General features: G+C 42.1%; 1 protein-coding gene across 3 annotated transcripts in view; it reads right to left on the bottom strand.

Moving 5' to 3' along the window:
- The window catches only part of gramd4a (GRAM domain containing 4a), a 51,497-nt gene that overhangs the window by 7,995 nt on the left and 19,018 nt on the right, over positions 1-24,484 (bottom strand). Inside the window, exons 1-13 of one of the 3 annotated variants that reach the window (XM_079654366.1) lie at positions 15,028-15,432; positions 11,467-11,587; positions 9,708-9,769; positions 7,874-8,009; positions 7,122-7,147; positions 6,720-6,811; positions 5,261-5,352; positions 4,688-4,736; positions 4,528-4,599; positions 4,381-4,424; positions 4,174-4,283; positions 1,488-1,642; positions 569-586 (exon numbers count right to left, since the gene is read on the bottom strand). In XM_079654366.1, the coding sequence (XP_079510492.1) occupies positions 569-586; positions 1,488-1,642; positions 4,174-4,283; positions 4,381-4,424; positions 4,528-4,599; positions 4,688-4,736; positions 5,261-5,352; positions 6,720-6,811; positions 7,122-7,147; positions 7,874-8,009; positions 9,708-9,769; positions 11,467-11,587; positions 15,028-15,208 (1,158 nt within the window). In that variant the 5' untranslated portion in view covers positions 15,209-15,432. Of the gene's footprint in view, positions 1-568; positions 587-1,487; positions 1,643-4,173; positions 4,284-4,380; positions 4,425-4,527; positions 4,600-4,687; positions 4,737-5,260; positions 5,353-6,719; positions 6,812-7,121; positions 7,148-7,873; positions 8,010-9,707; positions 9,770-11,466; positions 11,588-15,027; positions 15,433-24,484 lie in introns of those variants that run through there. The other 2 variants (XM_079654364.1, XM_079654365.1) reach the window with 2 other exon arrangements.

Raw genomic sequence — 24,484 nt, 5'->3', positions numbered from 1 at the left:
AACTCAAGATGTACCCCTTACATTGTCAGAGAAATCCTTTTTTATCCAGTACTTTTCTAGAGTAAGTGTTTCAGGGAAAATAGACATTTAAAAAAAAGAGACTTAAAAAAATGAGGTCAATGGGTTTGTCACTATGTGTAATGGAAAGGGAGGGATTGAGTGAGCTAAGAGGGGAATACGTTGGAAAAGAGGCTACGCTATGCTATGTGCATTTGAGCTAATCAGGAGACACACTGCTAATTCTCACAGAGCATCTATGTCAATGGATCAAAACATGTCAACAATCTGAGAAATTGTTTTTTGAATAACTTTGCAAATGGATGAGTAATTAAATGTAATGTCAAAAAATCAAATCAAAATGATGGATAGGAAAAAAAATTAAATTAAAGTTATTGTGACATTTTGATCCATTCTGTCCACAAACACTGACGGCCAGTCCCGAGGAGTGTCACACAACTCGCACATACACACACACACACACACACACACACAGGCGCGCTTTGAGGTGAGCTTGCAGCACCCCCGGGCGCAGCAGAGGAACCAAAGGGAGACACACCAGAGTCCCTACCTTCTCAATGGCAGAGAGCTGAGAGAGAGAAAGGACAGAGCACACCTGTGACAGAGGCTCAAACACTCTATCCTACACATGACACACACACATACACACGTCAGTGGCTCGGCTGTAATGTATTATTAACGATTGGAGTGAGGGTATTTGGATTTGATTTGATTGATGTCCTTGCCCCGGCTCTAAGGGGGGTGAGGGTGGGGGGGCAGATTTGTACTTCAGTAGGTGGAATCTTGCCGACATAAATAATGTAACCTGACTTACAGCTGGTTATGTCTTACTTTACTTTTCCAATAGCTTATCAATTACCAACATTGACAATAAAAATGATATAAACATTTTGCAGTAAAAGAACATTTTGCTCAAATGCTTATTTTGACATATAACATTTTCCTACGCTGTTGCTAGCCAGAATTCGGTTGGTTCCCCTATCTGAACAATTTCAATCCAAAATCCTTGTTGTTTAAACAGTTACACAAATTACAAGGGTGATGTTTTTTTGTAACGTAGCCATAATAGTCCTCATGTATTTTCAACATACTTTCTCTCAGACAGGATCCAGACTAAGCTGTGTTGTACAAGGCACTTCAGAGTTAGTATCAGAAAACAAAAAGGATACAATGTAGAAGAAGGGACGGCAAAGATACAGATGTGTGTGTGTGTGTGTGTGTGTAAGTGTGTGTAAGTGTGTGTGTGTGTGTGTGTGTGTGTGTGTGTGTGTGTGTGTGTGTGTGTGTGTGTGTGTGTAAGTGTGTGTGTAAGTGTGTGTGTGTAAGTGTGTGTGTGTGTGTGTGTATGTGTATGTGTGTGTGTGTGTGTGTGTGTGTGTGTGTGTGTGTGTGTGTGTGTGTGTGTGTGTGTGTGTGTGTGTGTGTGTGTGTGTGTGTGTGTGTGTGTGTGTGTGTGTCAGTGCCCTTACCCTCCGGGACACAGTGGCGTTGGTCCTCTCTTTGAGCTGAGGGTCTGTGGGAAGGCTGTTCCACACGATGAACGGCGTGTCGTACTTGTCCCGCAGCTTCGGACAGCTCTTAAACAGGAAGTCTATGATGAAGAACTTGATGCCGGCATACAGGCCTGGAGAGGAGAGAGGGCATCGAAGAGAGAACATTCAAACATTTTTTACAAAGGGCAGACGTCTTAAATGGGGTCTTAACACAGGGTATATGCAGGAATCCTGAGGTCAAATTTAATACCTTTTAAGACCTTTTTTAAGACCCTTTCCATACATTTTAAGACCTCATCGCAACTTTGAGTTCTAACCGGTTAAATTGGCAACACACTTTACCTCACATTTACTATATTGATTGTAAGATAGCACAACTAAACAGAGTGCAGACAGACTACTGAAGCCTCCTTTCCACATGAACTTCAACCTCTCTGTGAAGGTCAGGTTTAATGCAGTATGCTGCTTTTGTGCTTCTGTAGACTCTGTGCTCTTTCATTCCAGTAAAACTCCTCAGAAACCATTAGAAACCAGTATTTGACCAATAAACAAAACAATTGACAAAACTTTGAACTATGAATTATATTAAACTTTGGTGAGCTTCAGCGGGGTAATGCCATATAGGAGCTCCCTCACAAATACCCAGGGGTTAAATTGGGCTGGGGCTGTCCGGGGCTAAGCCCTGGCACATAGAGGATGCTCTGACGTCATCACCCTCACAAATTTGTCATATGTTTACAAAAAAGGATATATATGTTAAGACTTTTCTCGTTCTTAATATAGACTATATTTAGGGTCTATATGTGTTGACTTTACTTTAAAATAGCAGATCTCTGTGACCGGATATAGTTTGGCTTAGACCCCGGCCCCACGAGGACGCATACGGTAAAACGCATACGCAAGCGCAAAAAAGGCTTCCGTTCACACGCATTCGATTCATTAACGTGTCCGTTCACACTAGACCGCTGGAAATGCTGGAAACGATGTAGTACATATGTCAGGCCTGTAAGTGGCGCTGCTGCCGCCCGAAATACACCAAAAGCAGTGAAGAAGACCCCGGAGCATGGTTGCCATGGTTGCCCTTCTGTTTATTCTCCGCGGTGGACGGCGTGTTCTCCTGCTGTATCTCTCAGGTAGTCCACCAGCAGATGAAAAACACCCACCTCTCCGCCTCTTCCAAGGAACGAGGGGACCGTGCGGCAGTTTCCGTAAAAAAAATGTTCCGCAGGTCAACATGTCCGTTAAAGTTTAAATCTTCCGTACAAAATTAGAAAAGTGCCGGTCAGATGTCTTCTTTGTTATTTATTGAGCTTTAAAACAAATTGATAACGACTCTGTTCTCTGTATAATAATATAATAATATTTAATAAACGGTGACTGCCTCTCTTTTTCTCCCCCTCTTCTGACAGGCCAGCAGCAGCAGGAGACGTGGGGAGAGGGAGGCGGGCTCTTTCATCGTTATCAGAAAATGATCATATAGGGCACACACGGAGCCGTTGGACCCCCAGAGCGTTGCGTATGCCGGTCTACCCACCTTGGGACCCGTTACCGTAGTCGTTTATTCCCCCCCCCCCCCACACACACACACACACACACACACAGAGCGGAGCAAGGCAACGAAACTTAAAATAATAAGCAGCATTTCACGGCGCGCTATGCATGGGGCCGCCTTGTGGGGTTTCCCGACATGTCGTTTCAGTAAATGAAAGGGTGTCTCATGTTGTCGTTGCTGTGAACCTTCTTAATACCTTAGAAAATGCCGTTTAATACTTTTTAATACTTTTTAATAGCCTTAATTTTCGCTAAATTGATTGATCAACTTTTAATACTTTTTAAGACCCCGCGGACACCCTGTAACAGTGTAAAAAGACTCCCTAAAACAATCCTCTTAGGTAAATAATATTCAATGTATTTACAGTCGGTAAACTAAATATGTGTAATTAAAATGTCAGTCACTGGGTATCCATGAGTAAGAGGTTGTGTATGGTGGGGGGGGCAGGCGGCTGTCATCGTGATGAATGGTTCAACCAGGTCACTGAGGGGGAAAAGCTTCTATTTGTGATGTAATCTACTGTAGTGTTTAAGGGATTGGATCATCGACGCCATGTTTAGTAGACATACGCTTTTCTACCTCATGGTGGTGCTGGAGGAGAAGTTATAAAATCATTGAAGCCTGTAGGATTCTGGAAAATGTTTGTACCACATTTCAGGTTAATCAATCCAAAATGGACCCATCGACCTAAAGATACCTCTCAAATGGGATGGTGACAAACCGCCAAAGTGGGTTACAAATGTGCATCATTTACAAAACAGAGAGTGTTACTAAGAGGCCTGATATGAGAAGTGATAATGAGTTGGCTGAATAAATCAACAGTTATTTTAGCTTTAAGCATGTTCCAACGAGCTACAGCCCCCTGGTGGTGCTTGAGGAGGGATTTGTTTACAAGCAGAAGCAGTAACTTATATTGTCACATAGGCATGCCATTAGCCTGCAGCTGCCCCTCACAGGAAGGGGGGGGGGCGGTTACACAAGGGTTGCATGAATGCATTTGTTCGTGTGCACTGGGTTGAGTGGAACAACTTGCATTATGTTAAAGGGCCAAAGCAGTGTGCACAGTACAGTATGCCAGAAGGACAGTGAAGCTCTGTGTGTGTGTCTCACCCATCATGAAGCCCATTAGTTTGTATGGAAGGACGCAGGAGGTGATGAAAGCCACCCACAGGCAGATGTAAAGTTTCCGGGTGCTCTCCGGCTGCACCCACATGAACAGGCTGCAGATAAAAGCACACAGACAAAGCAAGAAGAGAAATAAGTCAATGGATCTACCTTTAAGTATAATCATACACCATTTGATTTTATGGGACTTACTTTTTTATCTTCTCCAAAACATCTGACATTTTCCCAAACAGGTTCTGTAAGGAGAGTTCAACACTGCATGAACTGGTGCCATTTATTCATTTGTGATTTGGGAATTACATTATTATATATTATTATTATTATAAGGCCGTGTTGTACCTGTGCTTTTTGTGCGACATCAAGTACTAGCTGGAACTTCTCCGATACAGTCAAGTCTTCCTTCGGAGGCTCCTGCAAGAGAACGGTTCGTACCATTACATTTTAACCTCCACTAATGCCTGTTTATCTCCTGACACATAGAAACAGGAAGTGGTCTTACCGTGGGTTCAGAGACCTCAGGCACAATGCTCCACTGGATCCTCCAACCTCTGGGAATAAGAAGAAGTGTAAGAGGTTTAGTTTGGATTAAAAATAGGCCAAACACTACTTTTCAGTCTCTACAGTGCCAACATCCGTTCAGCCATCATCTCTTTAAGGCGTCCCAGTTTACTGATCTGCCCTCATTTTGTACTGATCACCTAAATTCCCCATTTCAAACTATTTTTTTTAACGTTTTTATTGGTTTATAATATCTATATTTGGCTGTGGGCACATACAAGACAAGAGTTAACCTTTTTTGCTGTAGCTACAACAGTAATGCACGTGTGGCATGTGTGCATGTTTTTAAAAAATCTGCTCAGAACACATTTGCTTTATTACACTTATGTTTGTACGTAGCTCACACATTTAAAAGAGGTCTGCTGTGTGCATCTGTTCACCAATAGTGATAGACTTTGATTACATAACTCCTTCTCACAGCTGAACCATTGTCCAACCAGCCATGGGCATCTATTCAAACAGGCATAATTCCTGTTATTCTCTAATATTGGCGTATCCAGAGAAAAGTGTTTACCTGGCAATGAGGTAATTTAAGGACAAGCGCAGGATAGCCAGGAAGAGTAACATGGGAATGGCCCAGCCATGCCAAGCAGCATTCATGTAGATCTGCAGGCAAAGGGGAAAACAGTTTACATATGTAACAGTTTTACCTTATTTGAATAGGTACTTTTAACATATATTTGTATTTAAATGTATTTTTATTATCCTTGTGTGTACAGTAGTCTTATCCGGTGTTTCACTCCTACTTCTGTGGCTGCACTGAGACTCGAATCTCCCTACGGGGATCAATAAAGCTTTATCTCGTCTTATTTAAGACATCGACTTTATCTCATGCTGTTTGAGAACCGTATTAGAGCCATCTGTTAACACTAAAGTGAGATCATCTCTAAATACCAAGATGTCCTCTCTCCTCATTGCATGTATGGCCATAATAACATGTGTTAAAGATGATTTAGCGTATTCACTGACATTAAAGGGCCCATGTCATGCTTTTCCGGTTATTACCTTTCCCCTTGTGTGTTATGAAGGTTTTTATGCATGTAAACGGTCTGCAGAGTCAAAACCCTCAAAGTACACCCTGTAGCGAGTAAAACTCTAACACAGAAAATACCGTCCCAAAACGCCTCGTTGGAGATACGTCACTGTCCATTGATTCTTCCGGGTAACTCATGATGTCATGCGTTACCCGGAAACAAATGGACCAATCCGTGGAGCCGTTACGTTAAGCCCCCGCTGATTGGTCCAAATTGACCAATCCACGGACTTCCTCACACACACACTCAGTGCATGCAGCTCTGCTGATCTCTCCTCCCTGGCAGCAGGCTGATAACAGACAGTTTGGATCGCGGCGAAATTCTCTCTGCAGACCCATTCTCACAGCGTTTATCAACCTTTTTCTTACTCAATATCAAGCCACACTTATTGTTTTTACTTCGGCTGTGACTTTGTGTGTGCTCAGGATGAGTTTGGCTGTGTTTCGCTGTGTATCGCTAAACAAGGAAACAACACCTCCACGGAGCTCAGCGCGATTCACAACGTCCCGACCAATCAGAGCACACTGTGCTCACAGGGAGGGTGGGGGCTGGAGCTATTGGAGCTACAACGAGCCGTTAAAGGCAGAGAGTGAAATTCAGTGAATACACGTAGTTTACAGAGATGCTGTATGAGAAACCCATGTGAGTTTGGAAAATTGCACAATATAAATCTATTGTAGTAGACCTCAACAATGGAATTATGATCAGTGGAAATGGTCATGACATGTCTCCTTTAATAGAGATCTGATTAGACCTCTCTGCGGTCCGGGGCACATCCACTGTAATACATCAGCTGGGAGCATAAAGACACGCTTTTTATTTCACTGTCATGTACTACCAAATATGGTCATCGGTCAATTTATGGACATAGAGAGTGGAACGCTGATCAATGCAGCACAGAGTTGAACATAGTACAGTCATGGGATGGAGCACACTCACTATGAAGGCAATAGCTGAGGTGTAGACGGAGTGCCAATTGGATAAGGCGGAGAGGTTCCTCAAGAAGTTGGTGACAGGTCTGGCTCCTCGCTCTGAAAAAGAAGAGTAGAGGGATAGTGTCCTTGAGGTGTGTGATCTTTCTGGGAAATTGCACAATCAGCACCTTTTGTATTTTCTACATGAATATATGTTAGTGTCCTTGAAAAATACATTGTCATGGGTGGACAAATTGTACTTTAAGTGTGCAAAGTCAATGCAAAGTCAAAGTGTGTATTGGAAAATCACGTATAGAAGCAGGGTACAATATCCTTACTCAAAGATGAATGTTGTACTCACAGCAGATTAAGTGTTGGAACTGTACTCCTTTTGTAGTGTGTGTTTGTGTGTGTTTTGAGTACTCACTGAGTCGCCTCATATTTTCTGTTAACCTGGATGGAAAAACACAAAGGGTGAAGGTCAGAACGCGAAGCTCTAAACACTAAACAAAAAAGGATCGTTATGTTCCCGAGTGTGTGGTAACACTTTGGCCTTCATCGGCCAGGCATGACTCACTTGCCTTTAGAAATCAGGAGAGAAAGAATGGAACGGAGAGAAAGGAATTCAGAAAAAAGTCCTCTGTGTTCCCTCCCCACAAAGTCATGGGAGAACATCTCATCTAGCAACAAGTGAACAGTTTGAAGAAGTGGAGTCTGCTGCAGTGCATCGGTAGGATAAATCAAAGATAGTTAGGTAACATTAAGGACACGTTCAAGCTCTAAAACAAGACATACTCTGCCACTATCATACTTCGAGCACTCTGTTCCTACGGTGGTGATCCTTTCTGCTATCTCCCACTTCTGTGAAACTTTTAAGAAACTGGCGCACGATTCGGCTAAATGCCTTTCCTCCGTTTTCACCACACCTAAAGCTAACAAGAGCAGGAGTGCTGTTAAACCGAGGTAGTTGCCTCGGCGATGTCCGGTGGTCTTCACTCAATGCAATACATGTAGCTTGTGCCAATTTCTCTGCTTTTGGGGTGTTTGTAACGTGATCAATTTGTGTTACTTTTTTAAAATGCTTTAAGGTTTTCCAGATTAATCGCAAACAATAAAGTGTTGACAGCAGATTCAACCCTGAGGACGGACACTTCCTGATCTCTTGCAGCTCTCACCCACCTCTTAGCACTTAGTGGTTCCTCAGCCTCCACCGTGCTCTCCTCCGGCTGGAAGCGGAAGTCCTCAATGTAGACCCCGAAGCGCTCGTACACCCACTTCTGCAGCCGCGAGCTCCACACCTCTTTCTGCTGTTTGTCTGGTGGAGAGAACAGAAGTGTGTTCATGTTTCTAAACTCTGTGTTGTTTTGCCTTGAGCACACTTTTTCTAATATTATTTTCTACCAACAATAAGTGTGTTTTGCCCTGAGCAGTGCACACTACCCACAGCTGCTCCGGGGGAACTGCTAAGTATACATTTATTGACTGTGATTGTACTGTGCCGCTACTCCAGGCGACTGTGATTAACTGTGGGAATGGAAGCTGTGTACACTGTGTCACTGGGAGCATAGACACACACTCTGCAAAAAAAGTTCTCGTCATTTTTGCAAAATGAAAGCTAAGGCAAGGGTCTTTCCTGCCGTGGTTTCATTAGAAAAAAATGTTATGCCAAGGAGGACACAGACGCATTCTTTATCCATCCTGGAAAAAACACTGACGTCCAAACACACCTGACATTCATTGGAGCACAGGCCTTTCTGCCCTAGATGAAGCGTTCTAAAATCATAACCCAATTTCCCAAATTAGCCGCACAGACACATACTCTTCACAAATACCATCTGACTCATACTGCATTAATGAGCTCCGTGTTCCCTCACTGACGTGTTTTAAAACACACACACAAGCATCCCTATGGTACTGAAACATGCCATGCATATCTGTATGGATGACATCAGTTACTAGTTAGTAGAATAAATGCAGTTGGTTAAAGGGGCCCTATCATGCTTTTGGGGGTTTCCCCTTTCCTGTCGTGCGTTATATAGATTTGAGTGCATGTAAATGGTCTGCAAAGGCTAACATCCCAGAGTTCTCTCCAGAGGGAGTTTCTCTCCCACACACTGCCTGAAACACCCCCATTGGAGTGCTTTGCTTTCTTCCATAACATATTGACTTCACTCTGTAACACTCAAGCTTCTGTTGGCTAGCGCTCCAACACATTGTACGTGAAAGACTGAGAGGCGGGAGTTCTCTAAGCGGTTGACCAATCACAACAAAGCCAGCCAGCTGAACAATCAGATAAGACTGGGCTGTGGTTTCAGACAGAGGGTGAAAAGAGGGGCTGCAGCTCAGGAATTATGAGAAAAATAAAGACCTTTTGGAACATTAAAGCATTTAAACCTGTCACAGTATATGCACATAATACGCATCATAGGGCCCCTTTTAATGCTTATTGTTCTAAATACAACTAATTGCGCAACATAAATCAACATGTTAGTGTGTATTTCTGTTCCTGCACCCACACTACAATATGTTCTACAGTAACCTGCAGAAACTTCCGACACCACTCACTTCCTGTCGAGCAGTACACCGCACACATCCCACACATCTCTCCACACACACACACACACACACACACACACACACACACACACACACACACACACACACACACACACACACACACACACACACACACACACACACACACACACACACACACACACACACACACACACACACACACACACACACACACACACACACACACACACACACACACACACACACACACACACACACACACACACACACACACACACACACACACACACACACACACACACACACACACACACACACACACACACACACACACAAAAATAGTCCTCATGATTTACTCCCACACTTTTAAGACGTCAAAGTCTTCCTTCCTAACTCATTTCCCGTTAGTCCCCCTGGACTCCCACTCCCTCTCTCTGTCACACACACTCCCTCTCCACCTCCCCCAGGGTCGTACCTGTTCCATTGTTGGAGGGCGACTGCTGTTTCCGGGGAGGCTGTGGTGGAGAGTCTTCAAGCCTGAGAGAGGAAGAGAGGAGGAAAGATTAGTCGAGTGTTAGTTTCACTTCTCTATTGCCAGAGCTGCAGTCCCACTGGAGGATGTCTCAAGCAGTTTGAGTGGGGAGTTGCTGCATCGGATAAATCAACGACTCTGGAAGAGATTGACACATATGGGGATAGGGGCAGAATGAGGAGAAACATTTCCAGTCTCTCTTTTTGGGCTAAAAGTGAAAAAAGCACCTAAACTGAGAGTAAGAAAAAATTAACATTTTAAAGAGTGTCTCTTTCAGTTTTACTGCTACATATATATTGTTGTTGTTGCAGAAGAAATTAAAAGTCAATCAAAAAGATTAAAAACATTCCAAGAGCTTATTGACTTTAGCAAGCTTGTTGATGTTTTATCTTTTAATGGTTTAATGGGCAATAAATGGTTTAATAGGCAATAAATGTCTGCTCGAAAAATAAAAACGTTGTTGTTCTTCTCTCTAGTAAGATAAGGCATTTTTTGAGAAATATTGATTAAAATATTACATTTTTAAAATGTTTTACATTTCCTATGGAGTTTCTTTTTACTGTAAATACAACATCACTGTGAAAATTATTATCAAGGGAGTTTATTCCTAAAAAAATATATTTTTAGATTATCTTCATATATTGAGTACTTTCACAATGACCAAAATAAATTCTGAAATAAACTATGCATAAATGCAGAGAGTGTACTACTGACTACTGTTTTCTACTAAATGATTTCCATATCCATTTTTTTCCTCATTTGAATTAAAAGAAATCTCAGAGAAAGTTGCTCATCTATCCCATATGTGTGCCTGAGAAGATGCAGTGAAGATTGTTCACAGACAACACCATAGGCAGGATATCCCTGTAGTCTAGTGTTTGTTATGTTGGTCATTCGTCTCAGGTGCCTTGCTCAATAACACATGGATAGGAGCCAGAGAAACTGGATCCTGCTGACAAAGAGTAAACTGGAGACACTCCCATGTCATGGTGCGTTAGTTTACCTCTAACAGGACTCTTAACACTCAGGCACTCATGATGTTTCTGTGCTGATAAACACTTGGAGACTGAGAGCACCAGTGGAATTTCCCATTGGCAGGCACAGAAGCATCATCTGATCCACACACACAGTTTAAGGTTGGCTTGCTGGGTGCCAAGAAGCTCAGGCATTTTCCTGACACAGGCATAGCAACAGCGTCTCAGTGTGAACATGGAGACACACCGACTCATGACTCCTTTTTTTTACACACACACACACACACACACACACACACACACACACACACACACACACACACACACACACACACACACACACACACACACACACACACACACACACACACACACACACACACACACACACACACACACACACACACACACACACACACACACACACACACACACACACACACACACACACACACACACACACACACACACACACACACACCTCCTTGAGGAATTCCCCACAGACCGAGCTGATGGGACTGACACACACGTGCCATCCCCACTTGACCTGTGGTAAACTGTGTGGAAAGTATGGCAAAGTGCTGTGTCACCATTTCTCATGACTCCCTCACGATTACTGTACGTCCAAATGGGAAGCGTCTCCGTTGAAGCACGCGGCGCTGCCGTTACTTCCCTGTGCTCAGCCTCTGTGGCCCATGTGACTGTGTGGCTGTCTGGGTTTGTCTCACCTGGTCTTCAGCACCTCGTTCATCTTCTGCTCCAGGTCTATCCTCTTGCTCCGCTCTCTGTCCAGCTCCTGCCGCAGAGAGTCCACATTGGTCTCTTCCCGCAGCTTCCTCAGCTCCTCCTCTGGAAAACACAAACCACTGGAGATCAGCATCAAACTTGGTTTCTGAGATGAAAACCGTGCAACCACGAAGACTCCACACACACATTCAGGGTCATGAAAGGAGGTCATTCAAACGTTATCTAGAGCAGTTCTGATAAACTACCAACAGACACTCTAATTTATTATAAAATATAATACAAATATGGGACAAACTGCTGTTTTAAAGTGGTATTAATGAATCAATCTACTTTGTGTTTTCATCTCTCCCTTAATTGATCTCCTTCACCTTCATGTCCACCCCACTCTTCCTCCATGTCTGTCAGCTCCGAGCGTTAAGTGGTTTCAGGTTTCAGGGCTCTCTAAGCCGGGGGGTGTAACATCAGTGGTGTCTCCTCTCAGTGTATTGTCCTCGACTAAAGGGACACATGAATATTGGAGGAGACGATGCCATAAAAGTGTGTACACGACGTGCAGAGGCACAAAATGAATGAACGCCCGCATACGTTTGTGTAGCCACAGAGTGAGGCGCAGAGAAAGTGAAAGCAAAGATTAAACCATTTTCAAAACACAAGAGAATGACATGTGTGTAAAAAAGCTGAGGCACCACTTGATGATTTATGGTATATTTTGACCCATGAACAAAAATTCTTAAAACAGAGCAGTACCACTAAACAGATCAACATCCCTCCTACCTTAAACATAACAACCATACTTTGCATAACCAGCAAACAAAAGTGTTTTTCACTTCAACAATGGATCATTTCACGACAGAGAGAGAAGGGGCTTCATATTACAAGAACGTAGTTGCCAGTTTCTCATCACCTAATCTCATATCTCACTCCTCATTATCTCCTCCCATTAATGCTAATAAAACATTCATGGCCAGCACCTCCTGCAGCCAAAGCACTGACATGCTGCGCTCTTAATGAGAGAACACATAGTGGACTATACAGTAATCCACTTGTATAATCTGATTATGCATTTGTGCTTTGGTAAGAGCAGTGATGCACATTTTGGAAACTTTTCTGCAATTGAAGAGGGAAACCATAAAAACTAAAGTATGACTGTGTTACTTCATCAATGTAATATGATTCTTCTCTCCCTCTCCCACCCCACAGGCTCAGTGTGTCTGCCTCCCTATCTGCTAACGTATGAATGTGTTTATGGTATTTATATAAACAAGACTGCATAGAGTGGGTGCAGCGTAAGAGTTAGCGAGAGGTAGGCCAAAGGTTGCTAAGAGGCTTAGCGCTGGTTAGGCTGCCCTGAGCCAAAGCAAACTGTAAACCTATTACACGAATGAGCAGCAGCAGCAGCAGCAATGCACCTTGGGTAGTGTAGGCTAAACTAGAACGGTGGTTTTTACTCTGTTCTGATCATAACGCTTGACAGCAAAGGCACTTTTCAATATGACTTAACAGACAAAGATACTTAAAAACGAATTCATATGTTGAGCTTTCCCTTAAACAAAGTATTGTGACAAAAGTAATAAGAACACAGTACGTCACTACTTTGATGGTTTTAGCACAACGAATGCAACGGCACTAACAATAGTTTGGATTATTTCAAGCAAATGTACTTGAATGCATCTTGCTGTTCAGCCGCAGTTAAAGGAAATGAAATTAAATATGTAATGTAATCACATGGTTTACAGGAAACCAGATTTGATATGGAGGGTGTGTGATTTCTCAGAAAAGTGAAAGTAGAATAGTCAGTTCAGATGATATACCACCTGTTAAATGAAGTACAACCACAATATCCTTAACACTTTGAGAATGTGGAGTATTTCTCTGTCATGTGTCCATACCTTAAAGTGCCTGATCCTGTTCCCCTTTTACCCTCTTCCACTTTAACACACTGTCACTCCCTTCCTTTCCCTTCATGTCCTGCCCCCGTACTGTATGTAACTCCTTCCCTTTACATTGTGCAGTTGTTTCTATGAATACAAATCTCTCCAGCTCCTTAACCCCTTTGTCCACCTGTTTCCTCTCCCTAGGTTTCCTTCCTTCCACACTGACCGATTCCTTCCCAACACCAGGAAAAGAGATGCCTCATACCGAGAGTCCATTCTACTGTGTGAGATGTGGGGCCGCAAGTGTGATCCAGCACAGCGTGACACAATATGCTATGTGTGTCAGACACCGACGGATAGAGTACAATCGTTCCTGTATCACAGAGGCCATTTACATCAGATAGCTTTTAATAAAGCTGTCAACACCGTTCAGCTTCTAAAATTGGATTGCTATCATCTATATATAAATCTTTATCCTGGGTTACCATATGACAGGGTGTCTTTAGCCATTATTAAGGCTGGTAACTAGGCCATTTGTCAGTAACACAGGATTAGCTAAATGCCATGCCAGGAGAGGTTGCTTTTAATAGCGCTGACCTTCTCCATCACGCAGGCTTTCCATCAAACTGTGATCTTTGAGAAGAAATGATAAAACACATACATTTGATAAGAGAGATTATTATCTGCAAGGAAAGGTCGGAAAGCAACAGAAGCAGGAGCTGATTATCGGGGTATTGTATTCTGAAAGGTGAGGTTTTAGATATAATATTAAATTGCAATGGGTTGAAGTTACATTTGTCTGAATAAATATAGAAAACAATTGAATAATAAAAACGTATTGAGCAATTTTACTACAAGTAGAAGTTGATACATTCAACTGATAAACCTTTTGTGCGAAATTGGTACTTAGATTATTTAAATGTTTGCTACTTTAAATACTAAAATCAGATCAAAGGATTAGGAAATATTGGCTTTGGTGCGCCTGATGTGGTAGAAGCATGCAGTAACCGCCATGGCCGAGTGTCACATTAGGAACTTCCTTCATAACATGGCATGACAATCTGATATTAGGAACTTCCTTCATAACATGGCATGACAATTTAAAATCAACGCAAAATAAAGGAAGTCAATTGGGATCAAACCAATATTACATGTTTTTATAAAAAAAATGTCTCTTCAAATAAAGTCCTTAAATTCCTCAAAGCACTTTGCACTGGTCATAACATTGAGCTGGGAGAACTGCCGTTTCTATGGTCATGATTCACCGCTGCCGTCAAGTTGCTATTTTTAGTTGGACAGAGAGATGGGTAAACCCATGGCTGAGGTTGATCATATTTGTGTTGACAAATATTATTCCCAGTAGGATAGATGTTAACTGGAAAATGGAGACTAAAAGTGACAGAGGTTTATGAGTTGACATGCGTTTATGTTGAATGATTATTCAATGAAGATGATCAAATACCTTGGTTTCCCTTGGGTTAATCAAACAAAAACAAAAGTCTACTGTACCGCCTCTGTATACACTGTAGCATACAGCAAGGTGGTTGCAAAACAGGGTCGGCTCATCTAAATATGCTTTACCATCTTATTTATGTTTACAGTAAAAATGTAGTTAGGTTGAACCTGATCATACATTCCTGATTTTGAAGCTGGAAGCGGGGAACTTACTGAGGTTGAGGTTACTTTTGTGGCTTTTGATCTTTTCGACAGCTCCACTGTAAAGTAGCTCAAAGCTGTCAAAGGTGAAGTCATCCAAACACATGCGTCTCTGCAGTCGGCCAGTCCCGGGGACACTCTGGCAGGAACGGGACGGCAGAGTGGCCACCTTTCTTTCTTGAAATTGAGCCATTGCTACAGGGTCCGGCTGGTTCAGCCCCCTCTGTCAGAAAGTGACCTCGAACCTCTCAAAACTGGGCCACTTAGGTTGGCTCCATGGTTGTATGTCCCATCCAGAGACAAAGCAGAGGGCAAAGACAGTTCCTCTGTGCTGATTGGTCACCGGCAACAACAAGAGACTGTTCTGAAAGAGTGATGTTCAGTGATCGGAGCAGGTCTCAGTGCGTTGGGCACTCTGTAAAAAGAGAAGGAGGGCAGCCGAGGTGGGGAGAGGTGGGGCTCAGCTGGGAGTCCACTGCACTAAGAGGGCCTGGAATCTGAGATTTCAGAGCACCCCGGAGCTGTCAGACACACACACATTATGCATGTTCATGTGTCAGTAAGGGTTTATTTGATTGGTTGTGTAAATTGTTGTGTTTTGGTTTGTGCATATTTGTGTGCAGGAGCGTGAGTGTGCATGGACGCCTGAGTGCACGTGGGTACTGTACAAGCGCGAGCAAAGCAAACCGCTCTCCATGTAAGCAGGCAAAGTTTTTAAGACCTCAGAGGAAAAGTACTGTGTGAGTTGTTCAATCCAGGCCAAAGACAATGATTCCTTTCATTGAGTTAAGGTGGGGGCACGGGGGGGATCAGAGAAAGAGAGACAGAGTGTGAGGGGGGGAATCGGCTGCGTCACATCGGCCTCTCATTGTTCCCATTCTATAAAGTGTTTGCCACAACGCTGGTTGACTTGAGCAGAAGAAAAAAAGTTGAGCCTCCAACACAAGAAAAAGACAGAAAAGAAGAAAGGTGGTAAAAAAGAATGGTATAAACCTAGACCTGTCAAGTGGAGCGAAAGGCCAAAATGCAATAAGGATACATGATTTGTGTTAGCCCTCGTTTTTAACTGTAATACAGAAAATAACATATTTTTATTTGAGACATGTTTTAGTTGTACTTTTGCCTTAGAAACTAAACCTTTATTTAAACCTATTTACATTGTTACTCTACCTATTTTTCTATAAAGTGAAGATTTGTTTACCTAATTTTTATACATGCTCTGATAGAATAACTATATGCTGTTGAAAAAACCCAATAAACAAAGTAAAAAAACAAAAAAAACAGAAATTAAACCTGTTGCCTGCACGTGTCAATTTCACAACATGTAGGTAATCCAAAACAGATTATAATTTATTCAATTTCTTGCATTAGTTAGATTTCACAATTATTATAGTGTGGGAGGGAACAGTGAGCATTTATTCTATTATCTCACCTTTTGTCTTGAATATTTTTTGAATGACCTTTCCTGTCTCCTCTACAACCTTACGTTGACCTCATGGCAAAATCTCACCGTCACGTCACCACAACACAACACTCTCGTTGCTGTGCGTGTTTGTGCGCAGGCTTAACAATTGACGTGGGAGAGCGATATGTGATAAATAATGGGGATAAACAATGTTCTATAATCCAATTCAGTCCGCAGGGAATACAGCATCTGGTTGTTTGGAGGACAGTGATGAGATAATAACTTTCATTACATCATCGGTATCGGGTCAAGACTGCAGTCTCCTCTCAGCGCTGGGATGAGCATGTTTTCATGGAAACAGCAAGGGAACAAATGATAGCATATCATATCCACAGTTTAACCAAGGAGATATTAAAAGCATGACACACTTTGTAATAAATCCACATTAAACTACACATTTTATCTAGTAATATTATGGCTGGGCGATCAAATATCAAGGAAAATCACTTAATAAAATGGCTAAATCAGTCTGGAGGATGACATAACTTTACTGCAATCCCACCTTTAAAACCAGGAAAGAAAACACTTAAGCCATTTGATGAGATCTAGAATCCAAGCTGATACCTGTGTAATCACAGTATCGAATTCAAATCAATATATTGTGCAGCCCTGATTGAAATGTACAGGTTTAATGTCATTCCTAAAAGCAGTACACTAGAACAAATTCAGTCTGCCGTGGGGATGCCAAAAAGACTTGACACACCAGTTGCATTCTCACACATTCAGTTAAACTCATGAGGGTACAGCTCAATTGGAAAGTAACAACTGGGACCAAGACTGAAGTACAGTAAGAAAAACTAATGTTGACCTCAAGGTTACAGGAATTACAGATCCACTTAACATACCTCTTCGTGAACCTAGACATCCCAATTACAGAGACCTCTGCTTCTGAGCTGTCAAGAACAGTTCTGCCTCCAAGGCTCCATTTTCTATTAGCTCACCTATAACAGAAAAGACTCTCTCCTCTGCAGACGCTGAGCAAGATGTAGCAAGATGTGCTTATTACCATGCAGCATGTCCTGTAGCTGTCTTAGAAGGAGAATGAATCATCATCAGTGGAGCAGTAATCAGTGATGAGCTTTAAAAGGCCCGCAGAATACATGCATGGTTTTTCCAAGAATACAAAATGAAGACCTTTTAATTACCATGTTTCTGCTGTGTACCAACTGTCCAGATACTCAGGGCATAATATTCTCATCAACTAGAGGAATTGGTTCCTTTTTCAACAAGTTTGCTTGCTTTGATTTGTTTCCAAAGGCAGAATACAGAACTATACTACACCAATCGGTTTTACCTAAGCACAGTTATTTGAAGTGTCTCTCACAATTTCAGCCCATTTTTCAGGTTAAGTACCGTAATTTTCGGACTATAAGCCGCGCCTTTTTTCCCATTTTTCGACGCTGCGGCTTATATAACGGTGCGGCTAATCTATGGATTTTTACAGCTAACGGCCACTAGGGGACCTCCTAAATCTATGGATTTTACAGGTTACAGTCCACCACCTTTAACTCTATGGGCTCTATGGCCGGTCCGCGCCCCCCACCTTTAAGCGGCGGGCTCCAGCAGGAAAAGCTGGAGGCCGGAAAAGAGTGAGACAGGCAGCGCGCAAATGTAAAAGTGGAACCGAGAGTGGTACGAGAGACAGAACGAGAGCAAGACAGACAGACATTACGAGAGCGAGACAGTTTGTCCCCGTACCACTGGTTGAAAACCACTGCTGTAGATCACTGCCGGTACGTGCGCTGGGAGCGCACCGTTTAAGTTTGAAAGTTGAAAAGTTTGTGTGTCTGAAACGCTATGTGATACAGTACAGTTTACACAGCACAGTACATTTTCTGTAGCTACTATTGCACTAAATGGTAGCACTTGAATACTTTATGCAAATATGCAACTTGTTTGTTGAAATGTTAATAAATGGGAGCTTCCTCAAACAGCCATCTCTTTCCCGACAATCCCCTCTGTGCACGAACCCTTACATATGGTAATTAAACATTAAAACACCTGCGGCTTATAGTCCAGTGCGGCTTATGTACACATCATTCAATTTAGCTGCTGCGGCTTATATTCAGGTGCGCCTTATAGTCCGAAAATTACGGTATATGCCTTCATAACTGGAAAGAAAAAATGGCTAAAACTGCAAAAGATGTACGATTTTAGCTATATATTTCAAGAATATTGAATATAGATATTGGTGTCAACTGCTAAGAATAAGAGCCAATACTATAATTCAACAAACCCACATTACATATTACAATTGCGTCTGTCCTCGATAAATAAATTCTTAGTCGACTGACAGTCATACAATTTTGGGGACTAATCAATTTATCTGTTTAACTGAGTTTCCAGGCAAAGAATCTCCAAACCTTGAGTATAACAAAATATGACCTCATAGATTTCTTGTCAATAGGTCATTCAGTGTGAAAACATTTATGAAATCCAAAAACTAAGACCAAAAGGAACAGTGAGTATTCTAAAAAGGGGGATCCCTGGTAGCAAAATAATTCATGTCTAAATAATGTTGACCTTTTTGTCTACTAACGTGAGCAGTATTTACGGTCAGATTTTAAAACTTGAGTTCTAATGAAGTGGACCTTGATTAAGTTTTTGTGTGTGTTTGTTGAACTAAAGTTTCCATGGTCTAATTTAATCAACTTCCAAGCTAAATTATAAAGCTACAGTTTCTTCCACAACACATTTCTAAAGCAACGACGACAGTGACAGCTTGCTTTTTAATTCCAGGAGTTGCACTGCCCTTCACACTCACAAAGGTGTTTTCAGTTTCTCTGGCTAATTTCTGTTTTTCAGAAACAACATTTTGAAATGTCAAAGCAGGAAAAGCACAGGTGTGAATAACACAATTAATAATGGCTGAAGTCCATATAGCAGTATCAGTTTGAGGGAGCAGGTATGCTGGCTCCCTCTCATGGCTCGATAGTTGAAGAGCCATGTTAGTGTCATCAGAAACACCTGTGCTTGTCCTGCTTTGAAAAAGACAAAATGTGAAATGAGCTATGCAGGGAATAATGTGACATTTCTAAACTCATTTACATATAAACAACGATGGCCGTGTACACTGTCCCGCCCTATTAAGTGCAACAAGAGGGGGAAAGAGCTGTCAATCAATTACTGAAGGCAAACATACTGTGTGGGTGAACTATGGGAGTTATAGCTATGTATAGCAATTATATTTTTTATCGAAAAAGTATCTGCGCTTAGGCTAGCCCACATTAGTGCTACCCCAGATTCTGCTCCTTTTCTGTGCCCTGCTGTCCTCGACCACTTTGAGCCTGTATCCCTCTCTTCTCTCTCGGATGTAGTCAAGCACCTGCGGCCGACAAGCTGCACCTCAGACAGCATTCCCTCTCGCTTCCTTAGAGATGTTTTTGAATCAGTTGGAGCAAGTGTTTTATTGCTTGTAAACACCTCTCTTAGCTAAGGATGTGTCCCAGCTGCCTTCAAACATGCAGTGGTTAAGCCACTACTTAAAAAGAAAAATCACAACCCTTCCATTCTCGCAAATTTTAGGCCCATCTCACAGCTACCTTTTTTATCTAAAGCCCTGGAGCGAGTAGTCTACGTCCAGCTGCAGTCGTTTTTAACCACACATGGCATCCACGAAAAGTTTCAGTCTGGCTTCAAACCCATGCATAGTACTGAAACAACCCTTTTAAGAGTTTTTAATGATCTGCTCCTAGCCGCCGACTCAGGTAGCTTAGCTGTCTTGGTGCTGTTGGACCTGACAGCTGCCTTTGACACTGTGGACCATAGCATCCTGTTGTCACGGCTTGAACAGTCTGCAGGCATCACAGGCTTTGCCCTTGCATGGTTCAGGTCCTACCTGACAGACCTTAGCCTCTCAGTGCAGTTGGGTGCCTTCTCCTCTGCCAAAGCCTTTCTTACCTGTGGGGTTCCCCAAGGCTCGATTCTGGGCCCCATCCTTTTTCTATTGTACATACTGCCCCTAGGCTCAATTCTCACAAAACACAACAACCCCTTCCATTGTTATGCTGACGATGTACAGATTTATCTGCCTCTCAATCAAAATGACAACTCACTACAGCAGTTGATGGACTGCTTAACAGAGATTAAATCCTGGCTGAGCCAAAACTTCCTCACCCTCAACGAGAGCAAGACCGAGGTCATCTTTTTTGGACCCCGACCTTCAGCCTCTCCGGTTGATATTCTGGGCTCCCTCAATAAAAACATCCTCCCCTCTGTCATGAACCTTGGAGTGACCTTCAATAGCGCTTTTAAAATTTGATTAGCAGGTCAGCACCGTAGTCAAGACCTGCTTTTTTTTTTTTTTTTTTTTTTTAATAAATACGACTATTGGCTAAGACCAAGTCGTTTTTATCTTTTAAAGACCTAGAAAGGGTTATTAACGCCTTTGTTACCTCGAGACTGGATTACTGCAATGCTCTGTATGTGGGTATGGACTAGGCCACAATTAGACGCCTGCAGCTAGTGCAGAACGCAGCCGCTCGTCTTCTAACTGGCCATAAAAAGCGTGACCACATCACCCCAATTCTGGCCTCATTGCACTGGCTTCCAGTTCGGTTCATAATAGATTTTAAAATCCTTTTATTTCTTTTTCAAAGCCCTAAATTGGCTGGCTAAGGCCTATGTAGCCGAACTCCTCCATGTACCTCACATGGAGGGGCAGAGTATTCAAGAGCCTGGGGCCCGCTGCTGCGACCCTGGTTTTTTTTAAATCAACACTTAAAACTCACTGTTTCACTCTGGCCTTCTAGGCTTCTCTTATCAAGAATAACTTTTATCCAAGACCTTTTCCCTCTCTAACCTCTCGAGGTTTTATTAGAGGGAAACGGTTTGCAGAGTGGCTTAGACTGGCCGGGGAGTGTTACGATTCGTAGACACATCGTACCTCCCTATCTCTCATCAATTTCCAACTAAGGCTCCAGTGGGGACTTTGTTCCCTGAGTGTGCCTCTCCACCTCTGTTTCTTACTCTCTTACTTACTACCCTTTGCCCTCGACCGATTCTAAGGGAGTGCTTGTTCTTCCGTCTGTCAGTCTGTGTCTGTGTTTTCTCTTGTTCCGATTAACCCAGCCACATTTTTTCGTGTTTTGTGTCTATATCTACACCGGGATCCGGAGTCGAGGCTGATCTTCTTGCTGTGGTCCTGTGTCCTGGATCCTCTATCCTGAGTTCTGGATTAAGTCGTGGACTTCGGGTCGCGGTTAAACCTGTCTCTGCGGTCTTGCCTGGGTCTCGTCATGCTGCCTCCCTGAAGGCTCCCACAGGATTGTAGTTGACATCTTCGCAGATTCATCTTCTTATTACAGACACATGCAACATTTGGACTACCTATGCTGTAAAATGTATTATCTCTTTGATTTACACACGGCATCTATTGCACGTCTGTCCGTCCTGGGAGAGGGATCCCTCCTCTGTTGCTCTCCCTGAGGTTTCTCCCATTTTTTTCCCTTTAAACTGGGGGTTTTCTCGGGAAGTTTTTCCTTGTACGATGTGAGGGTCTAAGGACAGAGGGTGTCGTTTTTTTTCTCATACTGATATTCTGAACAATCTGTGCTATTGTATTAGCTGTAAAGTCTCTCTACTGTAGGCTATTTTTATTATATGTACAGCACTTTGGCTCGACCAAAAATCGTTTATAAATATGCTATATAAATAAAACTTGATTTGATTTGATTTAATAAAACATGTTGTCTTTTTGATATACGCAACAGCAATTACTTGGTATATTAGATTATTTTTCAAGGACGGTGATTACCCTTTAGTATTGTCAAGAACACATTGTATATATGCAGGGAGAGTCCCTGACTGATTCCATTAGCTTATTATTGTGCTGCTGCATTGTGCATGTGTGCGTGTGCGTGTGTGTGTGTGTGTCCCTCTGCACAAGTAAGTAGGGCAGCAGCTAGGACACTGTATTGATCAGCAAGTCACTGTAGTGCACAAAGCCTGTTCCCCCGCAGTGACCTTCAATGCACGACCTCAAACAGGATATTTTCTCTCTCTACACACACATCTAGTTTTTTTCCAAATGTTATGGAACTAGTAGCAGTAAAACCAATAAACCCAGTAACAGGAGGGTCTATTTATAACAGCGAACAAATGTGAAACAATAAAAGGGGCCCTACTATGCTCATTTCCAGATACAGATTTGTATTTTATGTCTCTACTGTGACATGTCTCCATGCTTTAATGTTCAAAAAGCTCTTTATTTTTCCTCTTTTCACCCTCTGTCTGAAACCAGAGCCCAGTCTGCTCTGATTGGTTAGCTGGCCTGCCCTGTAGTGATTGGTCAACTACTTCGAGATGTCCCGCTCCTTAGCCTATGTAGAATGTGTTGGAGCGCTATCCAAAGCGCCCCTTTCAAATATGACAAACACACTTTAGCCTGCCAAGTCCAGGAATGACTAACAGAAAAAAATATTCAAGATTGACTTAATTGTAATTTTTAGTATTCACAGGGCAAGCGCACAGCAATACTACATTATACCGCATACTACTCCCAAGTGTGAAGAGCATGGTTGAAAATAATAGTTAAATAAAGTTAAATCCGAATCATGTCCAGTTAATATGTGCTTCTGAGTCATTATGCTTTTTTTAGCTTGCTAATATCAGTAGACAGGAAAAAAACGGGCTTTCGTAATGTAAAAAAAAAAACAGGGATCGAAACAGCACAACGAACAAAAAGGCAAAGAAAAAGGAGGCTAAAGAGAAAAGCAAAGAGGTAAGAGTAAAAGGTAATGATACAAAAAAAAAAAAAGTACAAGAGAGAACAAATAAAAGGCACTTTATAGTTACATGAGCTGATTTCCACTGCTCTGCTATTTTATCACCAGTAGGAGGGTCGCTTCAGCACCGTCACCCATGGGACACATCCTAGTTGATCATATATTTGTGCATCCATTACTGCAACCATAAAGCTACCACAGGTTTATCGCTCGAGGAAACTGTGTCCTCAGAGTGCTTATCGTTAATCTTGGTATGCAGTCTTTGAGGGAAAAACAACGATTCCCACAGAAACACATCCATATATTCCCACATTGGTCATAACAGACACACACACACACACACACAGACCAGGAGGGAGTATTATGGAAAAACACCTGAATAATTTACATCTCCTGTGTGTTGTGTCTTCTCTGGCTGCTGTTATAAATCTTCAACATCACAGTGTTTGCCTGAAAAGAAAATGAACTGGCCATTTTGAAAATGTGTGAAACTGGCTCTGCTACTCTCGAAATGTCTTACTTCCTTAAATCAAGGCTGAACACTTTTTCCTTCTATTAAATCAAATGACTAGTCTATGTCTTACACTGCACATAATCTGACAAGAGTGTATGTTTTTATAATCCATTAATTGATGTAACAATTTTAATCCTGTTTGGCCATACAGTACTTGCCTACGGATTTGCTTACATTGCAAGTAGTGGCTAATACAGTACTTAGAGATAGTAAAAGGTTAGCTAGTAAGAGAAAATCCTTTGACAACTGACTAATTTATATTGTCATCTTGCCCCACCACACAGTAGCCGACATGTAATTATCATATACAAGCAAGACCATTACCATAACATGACAGCCATTAATATAACTATAACACAGAAAGACTGAATCTACAGTAACGCTAGGTTAGGCTTAAATCGTTTTAATGTTATGTTAAAACCATAGATTGAATATAAAAACTTGGTGGTATTAGCATGTATTTTAGCTTGCGAAAGATTTACGTGACACTGAACAATTATAATGCACACCTTTAGTGCATACAGGTTAAAAAAAAGGCAGCACAGAACCATTGTTATTACTGCTACAGCCATATTAAAGAAAGTTCATCAGGAGCCGCAGCTCTTTGCAATTCTGTGGATAATCCTGCACATGTAACCACAACAATGCCTCTGAAAAACACACACTGTGGTGGTGCATTTCCAAATGTCACACTTTAATGCTTAGCACCACAAAAATAAAAAAAATCTAATAGTTGTATTGAATTCAGGTCTCAGTGGAGAGATC

The sequence above is a fragment of the Notothenia rossii genome (assembly GCF_949606895.1).
Source record: "Notothenia rossii genome assembly, chromosome: 10".
Lineage (NCBI taxonomy): Eukaryota > Metazoa > Chordata > Actinopteri > Perciformes > Nototheniidae > Notothenia > Notothenia rossii.
This window is presented reverse-complemented; position numbering and strand designations above follow the sequence as displayed.